This window comes from Canis lupus, chromosome X, assembly GCF_048164855.1.
Source record: "Canis lupus baileyi chromosome X, mCanLup2.hap1, whole genome shotgun sequence".
Taxonomy (NCBI): domain Eukaryota; kingdom Metazoa; phylum Chordata; class Mammalia; order Carnivora; family Canidae; genus Canis; species Canis lupus.
In genome coordinates this window covers 118,482,255-118,497,440 of record NC_132876.1, presented here as the reverse complement: position 1 = coordinate 118,497,440, position 15,186 = coordinate 118,482,255, and the positions used below count along the sequence as shown (strand labels likewise).

The 15,186-nt window shown below is 47.5% G+C and overlaps 1 protein-coding gene across 3 annotated transcripts in view; it reads left to right on the top strand.

The window, feature by feature from the left end:
* The window catches only part of WWC3 (WWC family member 3), a 120,572-nt gene that overhangs the window by 42,183 nt on the left and 63,203 nt on the right, over positions 1 to 15,186 (top strand). For 2 of the 3 annotated variants that reach the window (XM_072817171.1, XM_072817170.1), the window contains exon 3: positions 3,493 to 3,696. In XM_072817171.1, coding sequence (XP_072673272.1) covers positions 3,493 to 3,696 — 204 coding nt within the window. Of the gene's footprint in view, positions 1 to 3,492; positions 3,697 to 10,786; positions 10,839 to 15,186 lie in introns of those variants that run through there. The other variant, XM_072817173.1, reaches the window with a different exon arrangement.

The following is a 15,186-nucleotide window of genomic DNA, read 5'->3' as shown; positions in this document are numbered from 1 at the left end:
GCACCTCTCTGTGCTAGTCACTCGGGGCTCTGGGAACTCAAGGAAGTGAGACCCAGTGTCTACCCTCAAGGATTCTACATGATACTAGATGTGGCCATGAACCCAAAAACTGAGTAATCCCCAAGGACTTTCTTCCAGCCACTGTGAGTATAAGTGGGATGACTCAGCGCTGCGGGTGATGAAGACATCAGAGAACCCAACTTTTTTTTTCTTTCAGGAATAAGAAAGGTGATTATTGTTGCATAATTTGTACATGGGGGCCAAACACTGCATTCCAGAAAACTTGCTCCCAAGAACCCAAGTCTTCATAGCACAGCTTTAAAACTCTTTAAAGGCACAGAACCTGAGGAGTCAGGTACTAAATTGGAAATGTGCAGGTTGTTGGTCTGGTGTGAGGGACCAGAGGGTCCCTGGGTTGACCACCTTCAAGGCTCCCAAGAGCCTCAGGTGCACTGTACAGAGTGCAGCCAGTGCCTGCGGGCTGTGGTGGGCTCTGTGCTGCATAGACAGCAGCGACTCCGGCGGCTTACAGCCGTGAGTCTGCCCCGCCCTAGGCCTCCCAAATGTGAACTTCGGGCTAGCTCAGGACCCTGATTTTTGTTGTTTTATTTGGTTTCTTATCTCCTGGTGTGAGCTTTTGGGGCCTGGAGGGGCTTTCCAGTAGGGGCCTGGGGTGGCGTTGTTGGGGGGTAGGGGATGTTGGCGAAAGGTGGTTTCAAGGGAGAACTTCCTTGAGACATCCTAGCAGGCATGTGTGTGTGTGTGTGTCTTTGGTAAAGTAAACATGACATAACATTTACTTTTTCCAATCATTTTGAGATGAAATCCACAGAACATGAAATTAACCATTTTAAAGCGCAGAGGTCAGTGGTATTTGGTGTGTTCTGTGTTGTACAAGCCACCACCTCTGTCTAGTTCCAGAACATTTCTTCACCCCGCAGTCAAACCTGGAGCCCATTAGCAGTCACTCCCCATTCCTCCTCCAGGCTCCCAGCCCCTGGCCACCATGAAACGTCCTTTCTCTCTCTGGATTGCCTCTCCTGGACATTTCATGTAGACGGAATTGTACCCTACGTGGCCTGTTGTATCCGATTCCTTTCACTCAGTATGACGTGTGTGAGGTTCATCCGTATTGTGGCGTGAAGCAGCACCTCATTCCTGTTATGGCGGGATGACCTTCCATTGCACAGAGACACCGTGTTTTATTCATTTATCAGTTGCTGGAATTAAGGTTGTTTCCACCTTTTGGCTGTTGTTACAGTGCTGGCCAAGCACACTTAATTAAATTAATTAACTTATTTATTAAGATGTAATTGGTTTTATTAAACAGTTTGGAAATTAAGTGGCATCCCATCTAGCAAATAGAGGGGAGCTCCCCAGGCACATTTTAAAAGAATTACCTTGCACACTTTATTTACTTTTATTTTTTCAAAATTTTATTTCAATTCTAGGTAGGTAACATACAGCGAATTGGAGATTTACTTAAAATTTGGGTTGGGGGAATGTTGCCAGCACTTCTCTTGTCGGAGCTCGCTCTTATTTTGTTTTGGCTGCCAGCAGCCTGCATGTGTTTACCAATATGTCATCGGTAAAACAGCCACCATCGCCTGGGGTCTCTGAGTTGGGAACAGAGACATGGCTTTGTGTTTTTTACTTTGTTGAGGCAACAACACTTGTGTTGAAATCTCCGTTAGGAGATCTGCTGCAGTGAAGGAGGCTAGCCTTTTCCGAGTCTGGGTGACTTGCCCCGTTTGCTCAGTCTGTATCCTCAGAGCCCGGATCAACTTTCAGGACCTTGGTCTTCTGCCTGTGGAGCACACGGCCCCCTCCATCCTCATCAATGAGCCTGCAGTCGCCAGTTAGCGATGGCTTCTGGCTTTCGGGTGAAGGGAAGGTCCGGAGGATAGAACGCTGGCTGAGGCCGTGTGCCTGTCTGCCTTTGAGGAGCCTGGAGTTTGGTGGGGGCAGATTGGGGGGGCTGGGGACAGAAGCGTGGCAGCACTTGCGTGCCCAGTGGTAAGAACTGCAGTCTTGCCCATTGCAGAGAGGTGGGTGTGCTTGGGGTAGGGGGCAGAGGAGGCTTCAGAAAGGAGGGGCTTTCACAGAGGGACTTGGAAGATGGTCGGGTTTCCTGGTGGGCAGAAAATGACAGAAGTAGCGGTGCTTGGGAAAAAATTGATCCTGTGTAGGGTGTCTGTGGGGGGAAAGGACAGAAACCAGAAACGGAGCTGGTGAGTGAGTTTCGGGACTCCTGATCACGGGGAGGATACTGCTATAAAAGATACTCATGTGCTAAAGAGTCGCAAGCAGAGTTAGGAAGGTGTCTCTGGTGAGTGCACTGAGTGTGGCCTTTGCTGGGATGAGACAGGAAGCCTGCGTGGTTTTGGAGGGGAGTCATGGGGATCTGAGCGAACTTAGGGGAGAGGGAATGAAGGGTATGTCACCAGTCATTATTAATTCTAGGGGCAGGAATCCCCAGTTCTTGATGACCAGTGGATGATTCTGGGTGAGGGAGACGAGCAAGCTTTGTCTGAGGAGGAGTCCCAGGGTGGCCAAGTCGATAGATCCAGGTGCTGCTGCTCACTTCTAGAGGGGAGGCAGGAGGAGAAGCGGGTGATTGTAGGGTCACTGTTCTGGTTCCGGTTCTGGTAGTAAAAGGGCGCTGTGTAGAATGAGATCTGCTTTGGATGACTGACTCAAAATTTCTCTGGGCCCGTCCAGGTAGAGATGCGTCTAGGAGGCAGTTGGAAGAAAAGTGGGAGCCCAGGAGAGAGGCTGGAGCCAGAGGGAGGCATGAGCCTCCCTCGTAGAGTGAGAAAGCCGGAATGGAAAAGGAGGGAATGTATAGGTGGCAGGAGATGAGGAAGCCGGCAGAGAACTCAGAAGGGCTGCAGCTCCGGGGCCGAGGCAAGGGGAAGGGGGCAAGCTGCATCAGAGGGGCGTCCGGGGCCAAAGAAGCCAGCGAGAAGGTTGGAGGTAGCCGTTAGTTTGACTGTGACAAGGGGCGCCTGCGGGCTCAGTGGGTGAAGCGTCTGCCTTTAGCTCAGGTCATGGTCCTGGGATCGAGCCCCACGTCGGGCTCTCCGCTCAGCGGGGGCTGGCTTCGCCCTCTGCCTCTGCCGTTCCCCCTGCATGTGCGCTCGCTCTCTCTCTCTCTCTCTCTCTCTCACATAAAATCTTCAGAAGGTTTGCCTGTGATAAGCCCTCTGGTTTCATCTCCGCCAGTGTTTATTCACAGTAAAAAATTGTGTGGTACCGTCTTCACCCCTCCCACCCCCAGCCCACCATTGCATATCCATAGTTTTTTTCTCACCTCAGCCATGGACACGTGAACAAAAGGTGTTCCACGCGTGGGGAAGCTTCGTTCCGTAGATGCTTCTGGCCCACGCGTCCCGGCAATTCACTGATTTTCGGGTCACTACCTGCCCGACGGCCGGTCACCCTGAAGACGTTACCGTTAAGGCACTTACGTTCTTGGCCTTTCACTTTCAGAGCTTACCCAGCTCGAGGACCCCAGGGAGCAGTGGCGGCGCGAGCAGGAGCGGATGCTCAAGGAGTACCTGGTTGTGGCCCAGGAGGCCCTCAACGCCAAGAAGGAGATCTACCAGGTCAAGCAGCAGCGGTTCGAGCTGGCTCAGGAGGAGTACCAGCAGCTGCACAAGATGTGCGAGGACGACAGCCGCTCCCACGCCAGCTGTGAGTTGCCGCCTCTCCGCTAGGCCGCCTGCGGACGCTGGGCTCGAGTCGGGCGCCATGGCCTCCCTGTGTCTCCCCACACGCGCATTGATTGTGGGACCGTGGAGCCCGCGAAAGCAAGGGCCCCTGCCCTCCGGACCTTACGTTCGTGGGCCAGGGAGGACATAAACACGCACGTTTCAGGTAGCCACACAAAACCACCCCATGTCCTAGTCAGTCTGGAAAAGGGCTCCACCCCGAGATCTCTGCCGCGAACGGTGCTCGTCAGGGGTGATCCTTGGGAAGGCCGCACGGCAGTTTCATTGATCCCGTGTGGAAGGATTCAGGAGCCATCCCCCGTGTCGAGCACCTGTCTCCTTGTAGAATCCTTTCTGGAGCAATCCACTGACTGTGGAGGGACTCCGTGGGAGCCAGAGGGCCGGCCCAGTGAGCTGGGTGCATGCTGATGTTGTCAGAGGGAGTCCCTCTTAGTTGTAGAGGCTGCTGGATGTGAGCCCCCGTTTCATGAGTGCTCAGCAGATGCTCAGCTATTGAAGGAACCGCGTCCAGTCTCAGAAAGCAAAGTGTTCTCTTCCGGACACACTCAGTTACTGCTTGAGCCTGTCCCCTCACAACAGAGTGGTCCCACTTAACAGCCCCCCACAGGTGCACACGGCCGTGATGGCGCTGGGTGCCAGTGAGCTTGCAAAGAAGCTATGAAGGTGCCACTGCTTGGTTTTGTGTTACAACAACCTAAGTCTAGTTGGGACATGGAGAGACTTACCTGTGACATGAGTGCCACGTTGCCAGGTATTTGGCTCTGGTGACACCATTTTGAACGTTAAAGATGCGGGCAGAGCTTTATTCTGTGTTGCAAGGCAAACGGACTTAAGGCCGAGGGGCCATCGGCCTTTCTTACTGCCCCTGCTGTTGAGGGTGAAATCGCCTTACAAGCTGTGGGGAGGACCGAGGTGGGGCATCCCCTCTGGAACAGGAATTTAAGAGGCAAGGTCAGGCCCCGGGTATAATGGTATGCTGTTTCCAGGTCGTCTTATCTCTTGTTCTTCAAATATTGATATCGACTAGATTGATTTAGTCTCTGGTTTTTGTTTAAACTGTCCGTCAGAATGCAGTGGTCAGCTCGGTGCTAATTTTTAGAGGCTGGTTTCTTATCTCCAGAGTTTCTTTTCTCATGTTGTCTTTCTCTGATTTTGGTTATCAGGCCTCACAGAATGAATTGGGAAGTGTTCCCTTCTCCTCTCTTTTCAGAAAGAGTTTGTGTGGGATTGGTATTTGATAGAACTTGAGAGAATTCACCAGAAAAGCTATCTGGACCTTGAGCTCCTTGTGGGAATGTTTGTAACTATAAATTCAGTATCTTTAGTAGATATGCTTTTCAGATGTTTTGTTTCTTCTTGAATCAATTTTGTTATTTTTGTGTTTCAAAGAATTTGTTTCATCTCCTCCAAAAGTCAGTAAATTTTTTTTTAAAATCAAGAGTTCGATAGTAAATACTTTAGGCTTTGTGGACCATATGGTCTCAGTTGCAACTACCCAACCCTGTCTTTATAGTCCAAAAGCAGCCAGAGACAATACATAAACCAATGTGTGTGGCTTGTTCTGATAAAAGTGTAAACACAGGTAAGAGGCTTGATTTGGCCAGCAGGGAACTTGCCGACTGCTGTTCCAAGTTGTCAGGTTATAAAGTTGTTTGTAGAATTCCCTTACCATTTAAAAAAAATATCCAGACACTCTGAGGTGATGTCCTGTCTTTCATTCCTGCTATTAATAATTCCCATCTTATTTTTTTTCTTAATCAGCGTAGCTAGACTTTTATTGATTGTATTTATCTATTACAGTCAATTGGCTTTGGGTTTTTTTTTCCCTTCTCCTGTTGTCTGTTTTTATTTGATCAATTTCTCCTCTTTATTATTTTCTTCCTTCTTAGTTTGGTTTTACCCTCTTCTTCCTTTTCTAGCTTGTCTAAGCTAGAAACTTAGTAGAAAGTAGATCTAATAGAAACTTAGATCAATGGTTTCTGAGCTTTCTTACTTTGCCACATAACCTCTAAAGGCATGACTTCTTCATTATGTGCCGTTTTAACTACATGCCACAAACGTTGGTATTTTTTCAGCCAATTCAAAATGGTTTCTCATGTCTTTTGTAGTTTCTTTTTTGACCCATGGGTTCTTTTAAGTAATTTTTTTTACTTTTAAAAAATACGTATTATAAATTTAAAGTCAGTTAACTAATATATGATGTATTATTGATTTCAGAGGTAGAGGTCAGTGATTCATCAGTCTCATATCACACCCAGGGCTCATTCCATTACGTGCCCTCCTTAGTGCCCGTCATCATCCAGTTACCCCGTCCCCCCACCGCCCCCCTCCAGCCAACCTCAGTTTTTTGGACTCTCTTATGGTTTATCTCCCTCTTTAATTTTGTCATTTGATTTTTCCCTCTCTTCCTCTATGATCCTCTGTTTTGTTTCTTAAATTCTAGATATGAGTGAGATCATATGATAATTTTCTTTCTCTGATTGACTTATTTCCCTTAGCATAAAACCCTCTAGTTTCATCCATGTCATTGCAAATGGCAATATTTCAATTTTTTTTAAAAAAATTGTACTTATTCATGAGAGACATACAGAGAGAGGCAGAGACATAGGCAGAGGGAGAAGCAGGCTCCCTGTGAGGAGCCCCATGTGGGACTCGATCCCAGGACCCCAGAATCATTGCCCAAGCCGAAGGCAGACTCTCAACCACTGAGCCATCCAGGCACCCCAAGATTTTAATTTTTTGATGCCTGAGTAGTATTCCATTGTGTGTGTGTATGTGTGTGTGTGTGTGTATCTATATATCTATATCTATATATATCACATCTTCTTTATCAGTTCATCTGTTGATGGACATCTGGGCTCTTTCCATAGTTTGGCTCATGGGTTATTGGGACTTTTTCAACATGTCATGTTGATTTCGAATTTAATTCCATTGTGGTCAGAAAGTACATTATATAAGATTTCAGTCTTTGGGAATCTATCGAGGTGACTTATGGCCCAGCAACTGGTCTCTCTTAGTGACCTCAGAGGATTAGAAGCCCATGGACTTTGTACCTCGAGGTCGCACCTAGCTGCAGCAGTAGCTTATAACTGTTTTTCAGAGCATATGGGTAGCGATTTTGAGCCTTTTAGAAAGTTAGGATAGAAGCTAGGTTAAACCATATGAAATTGTTAATTTTGTAGCTTAAAAAGGGCTGAACGTTGGCAATTTCATCTGACTCAGTGTGACAGAATGTTTCTTCCCACTCACCTTTATTTATTTTTATTTATTTTTTAAAGATTTTATTTATTCATGAGAGATACAGAGAGACAGAGACACAGGCAGAGGGAGAAGTAGGCTCCATGCAGGGAGCCTGATGTAGGACTCGATCCCGGGACTCCAGGATCACACCCTGGGCCGAAGGCAGGCACTGAACTGCTGAGCCACCCAGGGATCCCCCCCACCACCTTTAGGGACTTTATCTGTCCCGTGATTGGGTTTGGTTAGGTCTCCAAAGGCTCTCCAGTTGGTTTTTGTAAGGATGGAATGGGAGAAAGACATGTCAGAAAATTTTGGTAGGAAGATTCTTGCCAGTGATTGAAACAAAAAAATTGCCTTGAGGGAAGATGTTTCTTACACATGACCTACTACTAGTACTGCTGAGACTTGAGTTGCAGTGCAGGTGGGGGTCGGGACCTGAGCCCTTGCTGATGCAGGGACAGGAGGACCCTCGAGCATCCCATTGGATTCCACACCAGCCCTGAGGGAAGTGAGGGAGGAGGAGTCCCTGGGCAGAGCTGAGCCTGCAGATGGAGAACACCGAGAGCTTGTAGCCCTTTAATGCTGGGATATCCCTCAGCATCAGATTTTTTATTTCCAGGGGCTTTTCTCTCCCCTGACATTGGGGCAAGTAGGGAATTGCACTCACTTATATTCCTTCCTGTGCTCCATAGAATTTAATGAAAACTCAAGATGCTGTCCTGAGCAGTGCATGGGGAAACCTGTAGTAGAGGAAGCAGATGACTCTGGAGTGTTCACTTGAGATTCTGACAAGCTCATCAGAATCCCAACCTGCTAGAAGTCTGTGTAGACGCAGTCTCTGCAACCACTCGTGTATGTGGCCTTAGGGGCCAGATTGGGCCCATCTATTTTCACAGAGGGCTGGAAATACCGGTGGATTTTGCCGGGGCCTATGGGCTCATCTGGGAAAAGACTCTGAATGGAATCTAGGCCTTGATCCAAGTGCTTTACCAGGTTGCTGCTGTCCCTGGGGTTTTGACCGAGCTCTTTCAGCTTGCCATTTAACCTGAACTACCAATTATGATGAGGAAAACTCTGTTGGATAATTCAAAGGAATCCTCTCTGGCCACATGGGTCTCACACAGCCCAGATTGCTGTCAGAGCTAGTCTCTACAGTAGGCAGGTGTCTCCTGGTACTGGGAACAGAATAACATTCAGGACTTATTTCCCATTACTTCCCTCATTGGCAATGACTTGAAGCGAAAGGAGCCAGTATTCAGTGGGCTAGTGTTATGATCTCTGCATTGTCAGGATTGCAACATTCTGAGGTACACGAAGCTGTCTTTGTTGTGCATGTGAGTAACGATATTGGGAAGGCTAACTTACATACCCAGTAAAGGGCTTGAACCGAGATCTGTTTGTGTCTGTGACCTTCCGTGCTTTGTACTGTTTCTAGACATGGAAGAGGCAGCACAAAAGAGCCAATTGTGTTTTTGAAACACCTTGCCCTCTCTGGTGGTTCAAGTTATCTGGAAATAAAGACCGATTGTAAATTGACAAGTTATTTGGCAGTTTTGCAACACTAACAGGGGCAAGCAGACGGTAGAGCACCATCTACTCCTTGGCCTTCTTGTGGCCCATGGTAGGATCGCCAAACTATTCAGTAAGTTTCCAACACATACTTATTTAGCACCTGGTGTTGGTATATACTAAGTGTTGGGGGACAATTTGTCCCTAATGGCCAACTGTAGGGAAAGATAAGGCAACGATAGTGAACAGAGGAATGAACTAAAATAGCCATTTTTAATATTGGAGCAGAAGGGTACAGGGGAGGCTGGGAGGAAGGGGTATGCATTTCTCCCATCCCCTTGACAGATTTCACCCTGAGTTATGGAAATCACCAGAATAAAACTCCATTCACTGGAGAGAAAAGATTTTGTGTCAATATTGGGCCATCTGGAATCTAAGAATATCCAAGCCCTGACCATTTTTTATCCTTGAGCAAAGTAAATTCAGATGCTGGCTGGATTTTAGCATACATGTCCCCAAAACTCAGAACCCTACTCCACTTTATTTCTGGGGGCTGCCTGGTCCCCAGTCCTGTTTTCTGCTCTTGCAGAGCAGGGGTTGGAGCTGCTTGGCAGCGGACGCGCGCTCTGACACGCACCCACTCCTCCTCTGCAGCTCTGTTTTGTAGTTTACTCCTATTTCTTCATGTATCGTGTTGTGTTGTATTGCTGGCAAGGGAGTTTATTAAAATATTTGTAGTGAAGGAATTGATTGCAGCATTCTGGATAGCTACAAACATTGAAAACAGAAAGTACTACCTGAGAATTGGAGACCTTTGTGTTTCTTGACCTGGGGAGTTACATTTGTATTTGCTTTGCATTATTAACTCACTGTTTTGCACACTTTTCTTCATGTGCGTTATCCTCCACCACAAAGTAGAAAGAAAAACCAGGAGGAACTGCAGTAAATTGTCAACGTCGCTCATATCTAGAGGTGGAGAGAGGAAGGCCTTTTTCTGTTTTTAAATTTATTTTAAAGTTTGTCTCAAATTCCATGCATTTATTTTATACAGTGAGCATAATTCTCTCTGGGTGAAGAATGAATTGGTTCCTCATCTAGAAGAAGATGCCCTACCTTCTTCATTGTAGTGTATCCTTCCCTTTGCCTTTTCCACTGAATATGTTTGTTATGTCAGAAGTATTTATTCTGGAGCTAAGTGTTCAGTCTTCCTGAGAAAATTTAGCTTCTTGATGCATTCAGATGAAGTATATGACCATTGCGGGATCTTTTGGAAGGGGTTCTTGCATGGGGTAAATTATAGTCTAAACCACAGTCAGTGGGCAGCCCCAGTGGCACAGCGGTTTAGCGCCGCCTGCAGCCCGGGGCGTGATCCTGGAGACCCGGGATCGACTCCCATGTCAGGCTCCCTGCATGGAGCCTGCTTCTCCCTCTGCCTGCGTCTCTGCTTCTCTCTCTCTCTGTGTGTTTCTCGTGAATAAATAAATAAAATATTAAAAAAAAAACCACAGTCCGCAAATTATGTATGGCCTCTGGGCTGAATCTTGTCCACTCTGGCTGTTTATAAATAAAGTATTAGTGGAACACAGCCACATCCACTCACTTAACCAATTGTCTGTAGTAGCTACCACGGCAGAGTTGAGGATTTGAGAGAGACTATATGGCCCACAAAGCCAAAAGTATTTACTGTCTGGCCCTTTGCAGAAAAAGTTTCCCAACTCCTGGTCTACATCAGTAGTTCTGAACCCTGGCTGCAGGGTATAGTCTCCTGAGGGGCTTTTAAAAACTGCTGCCTGGGCTCCACTCCCAGAGATTTTGATCTAGCTGGCTATGGGTGGGGTCAGACTTTTTTTTTTTTTTTTTTTGTAAAGCTCCCCAGATGATTCCCAGAGGTGAGCATCCACTAGTCTAGATTGACTTGTGATGGTCTCTTCCAGCAGCAGGAATATGACTTTGAAAAAGAAAAAAAAAAAAAAAGAAAAAGAAAAAAAAAAAGGAATATGACTTTGTTATCCTGGCTCCTAGAAACTACCAGAAGTCTGCACCAAAAGTATCTTTGGGTGGTTGAGAGAGTTGGTCTACTCTCCAGTGAGAAAGTGCTGACCCACCCTGAATTCCTGGGTTAGGTGGTGGTGAAGCTTGACCTTATCAGTTATCAGTTTTGCCAACATTCTTTCTGAGGCTTTAAGCCCGTCCCACAAAGACTGTCTTCCATTGGTTATCCACTGTAGAGGGTTTCTCCTCTACTATCTCGCTTAGGATAATGGCCACGGTCCATCCATTCAACCTTTTGTTTTCCTTCATGCAAGCGTGTTGGAGCTGGCAGGAGAAAAATGGATCACGCAGCATTTTTCACAGGTATTAGTTGGCAAGACTCAATCTTGAAGGTGATTGCAGGGCATGCATGTCTGTTGAGAGATAATCTCCCAGTCTGTCCTGGAGAACATTTCTGAGAGATTCTTATTTTGAATTTGGTGGCATCTTGTCTTACTTCTGTAGGTCACCTCTGAGTGGGCTTGATTTTTTTTTCCCTTCTTTTGCTTATGGTGGCTTTAAAAACAAATGTCATGCCCTCCTCCATTGGCCTGGGTTATTTACATGCGTGCTTTTGTCGCTGCTCTGGTAATTAGTACCTGTCAGCATGGGAACTGTCGGGGCTTGCCATCCTTTCTGCCAGAATTCTCTTGGCTTCCTTGAGCAACTCCCTGTAGTGCTGTTGCCTGGAGGTGCACACCTGGTCCTCAGGACCAGTCTGCCCAGAGGAAGTCTTTGGAGAAGGACTTCTGGTCTTTTAAAGCGTGTTATCCCCCTGGGGCGATCTCAGGTTCTCACAGCACAGAGGAGGCCGGTGTGGAATGGAGAAACAGGGAGATAGAGGTGATCTCAGGTTCTCACAGCACAGAGGAGGCCGGTGAGGAATGGAGAAAAAGGGAGATAGAGGCGGACATGCATGTTTTCCCCTTTCAAGACCCCAGAAAATCGAAATCCAGAATAAGTACTGGGGTCTGCAGCATCTTGAGTGCTAAAAACACAGGTCATGGTCACCTATCGGACAGTTGGCACCAGGGAGCCAGAGGTCCATTCCTTCTCCTGATGGAAAAGCTGATCTGATTAAAGAATCTTGGGCTGTAGGCCCACAGGAGCCCAAGTTTCAGACAGAAAGTCCCTTTTTGACTGATGTAGATCAAGTCACTACAAACTTAGTCTTTGTCATGTGGGGATAAGTAATCATCTCTTCAAAGATGTTTTATTTTATTTTAGGGAGAGAGAGCACGAGTGAGCACGGGGGTGGTAGGGGAGAGAGTCAGAGGGAGAGAGAGACAGAGTCCCAAACATGGGGCTTCATCCCACGATCCGAGATCACGACCTGAGCCAAAATCAAGAGTTGAATGCCCAACCGATTGAGTCACTCAGATGCCCCACTCTCACAAAGATTTTATGAGAATAGGTGAAATTAAAGGTAGAAGGCACCTTCTAATAGCAAGGTACAATAGTTTACATTTCTGTGGTCCAGTTAGATCATAACCTTGTTCTCAGATCCCCCATAGTGCTACCATATGCCTGCATGGACTCCTTAAGCTGTTTAATAGCTGTGCCCACTCAAGTCTTCAAGAGAGAAGAAAGCTTTAGAGGTGAAAGTCTGGCATTTATCATAAACCTTGAGATCGGAGATGTGTCTTAACAGAAGATAAGGAAGATAATTCTTTTTTTTTTTTTAGATTTTATTTATTCATGAGAGACACACAGAGAGAGGCAGAGGGGGAAGCAGGCTCCCTGAAGGGAGCTCAATGTGGGACTCGATCTCGGGACCCTGGGATCCCACCCTGAGCCAAAGGCAGACGCTCAGCCGCTGAACCACCCAGGCTTTCCAACAATTCTTTTTTTAAATGTTGTGAAATGTGTGCTGTGAAAAATGGAGTTTGGAGTCCAGAGGTATTCCTTGGACTCTGGAAATGGGTTACATGAGACTTACTGGTAGATGTAAGGAACTAAGAACTATATGAGTTGAATTATATTATTCAAAGTTATGCCGGTGTTCACAACTCTCCTTAGGGTTTGAAGATAAGTGTGCTCGCTGTTTTAGGTAATCGAGTTGCCTGTTCCCTCCTCCCACTCTTGGAATCTTAACATTGTAGGGACTGTAGCAAAGCTGACATGAATGCTATCTACATAAGCCAAACCTATTCCATCATTTAGGACGGTCTCAGCTGTAAGTAACAGAAAAGACTAACTCCCGTGGACCTGGACAAAGGACACCTATTGTCACGCGACAGAGTCCGCCTGTCGTGGGGTGACTCGGCGGCTTGTTGACACTACGGTTTCTCAGGCTCCCCCTCCAGGGTTAGGTACACACCGAGTCTCCCGGGGCACAGGTGCATACCTGACAAGCTCGAGGTCCCGCTAGTTAGGAAGGAGAGAGAACTGGGGGACAGGTTGCTGTGTGTTTGTCCAGCTGCATCCTGTTATTTCAAGTCTCTTTGCTGATTTTCCCTATGAAATTGCACAGGAATTTTGTGGCAACGATTTCAGGCCAGGGTGTGACTGCTGTTTAACATCGCAGTTACCTCCCCTGGACTTTGGTGATGGGGTTACTTTCTACCCCAAAAGGGAACAATCCCAGGTGGTAACTGTTGGCATTGTCTTCCTCAAATGCCAGGTGACGAGTTGACACACGTGGAAGTGAGGAGTCAGCAAGCCCGAGGCTCATGGGCTTATTATCTGGGTCCATGTGGAAATCCCTTCAGCTCAGATCTGGGAAACTTCTAAGTCCCTGGAGTTTAATGTGGAGATTTTATATAAATGATTTCTGACTTTTTAAAAAAGATTTTGTTTATTTATAAGAGACAGAGAGAGGCAGAGACACAGGCAGAGGGAGAAGCAGGCTCCCCGCGGGGAGCCTGATGTGGGGACTTGATCCCAGGACCCTAGGATCACTACCTGAGCCAAAGGCAGACGCTCAGCCACTGAGCTACCCACGTGTCCCTGATTTTTTTTTTAAAGATTACTTATTTTTCATGAGAGACACAGAGAGAGGCAGAGACACAGGGAGAGGGAGAAACAGGCTCCCCATGCGGGACTCGATCCCAGGATCTCGGGATCAGGACCTGAGCTGCAGGCAGACACTCAACTGCTGAGCCACCCAGGCATCCTGGTGTCCCTGATTTTTGATTCTTAAGGGCTTTGTATAAGGTGTCACTCTAGTGCTGATCTTCCATGAAGCCAAAGAGCCAGTCAAGGTGGAAGTTTCTAGGGTTTGGAAATAGATATTTATCTAAGAAAGAATTCTATTTTAAAAATGTTTTACTCCCTGTCTTTGAGATATTACGATTTTTAAAAAAGATTTTATTTATTTATTCATGAGAGACAGAGAGAAGCAGAGACACAGGCAGAGGGAGAAGCAGGCTCCCTGCGGGGGTGCCCGATGTGGGACTTGATCCCAGGACCCCGGGATCACACCCTGGGCCGAAGGGAGGCGCTCAACCACTGAGCCACCCAGGCGTCCCGAGATATTATGATTCTAAATATAAGAGCATTTAAGATAAAGTTGGCAAATGCTTATTAGCTCGTCCGGATAATTATTTCTGGTAGATTCTAATGGTTTGAATTTCTGACTGATAAGGACTTCAGTGGTAAGTATTTTATAGAACTGTTTTTTAAAGAGCTGCCCTCCGAACTGCTCAGATTAACTTCGGGTGTAGTTCTGGTTGGGGCTGTTGAACAATCTTGCTGCGTAAGCCGCTTGATGACTTGGAGCCATCCTTCTCTGATACAAAGTCAGGAAAGGCTTTTGCACTAGCTTCTAGCCGTTGGCACCTAGTTATCTGAATGACAGTCAGCCTTCAGGACCAGGTCAAGGGAGTAAGGGGAGGGTGCTGGCACTGCAGCTGGGTCTCCTGCGCAGGTGGAGTTAATGTCAGTGGCCCGGAAGCAGATCAGACCAGTGTGGGGTGGCCACGGTGCAGACAGGCTAGGGTAGGGCTAGGCCGGGTCCCTGCTGCGCACACGCGACGGCTTCCGAAGCCGAAGAGAAAGGATGCAGGAGCATCAAGAAGAGGCGACGCGGAGAGGTGAACAGGGTGATAGAGGTGAGCAGCAGCCGCAGGCACCGGAGCCGCTGGAAGGCTGGGGGAGGCTCTTCGGCCTGTGCGCCCGCAGAAGTTGGCCGTGCTCAGCCCCCCGGTTCTGGCTGTCGGGCTGCCGGTGCTGTGGCCGGTCGGGGTTTGGGCCCCGTGGGCTGTGCTGCCCAGTCGTGCGGTGGGTTTCAGCCAAACCCGCAGCGAAAGTAGCTGCCGGCGTCCCAGTCGGGGTGCCGCATTGCGGGGTGCCCGGACGTGCTCCTGGGACCAACAGCTTTTTGCAGGCCTGCCGGATACGGACACGTTACTAGAAAGTTGTCTCTTATTTTCGAAATCTCTAGTAGTCGTTTGTTTCTTACATCAAAAATTGTTCACCTGGAGAATATAGATGTGAAGAAAATAGAAATGAAATCTTTGGTGATGAAACCATCGAGAATAACCATTCGTATCCGTCCTTCTAGAGGCATCCATCTGTGTACGTATGCATGTGCAAAGAGTGTCAAAATGGATTCAGGCTGCGGGTACTATTTCTGTAGTAAGAGCAGGTGTCCATACCACAATCACCCCCGCACCCTGCTGAGTGTATCTGTGGTTTTTAAACCTGAGTAAATTTGCAGTCGAAGTGAACA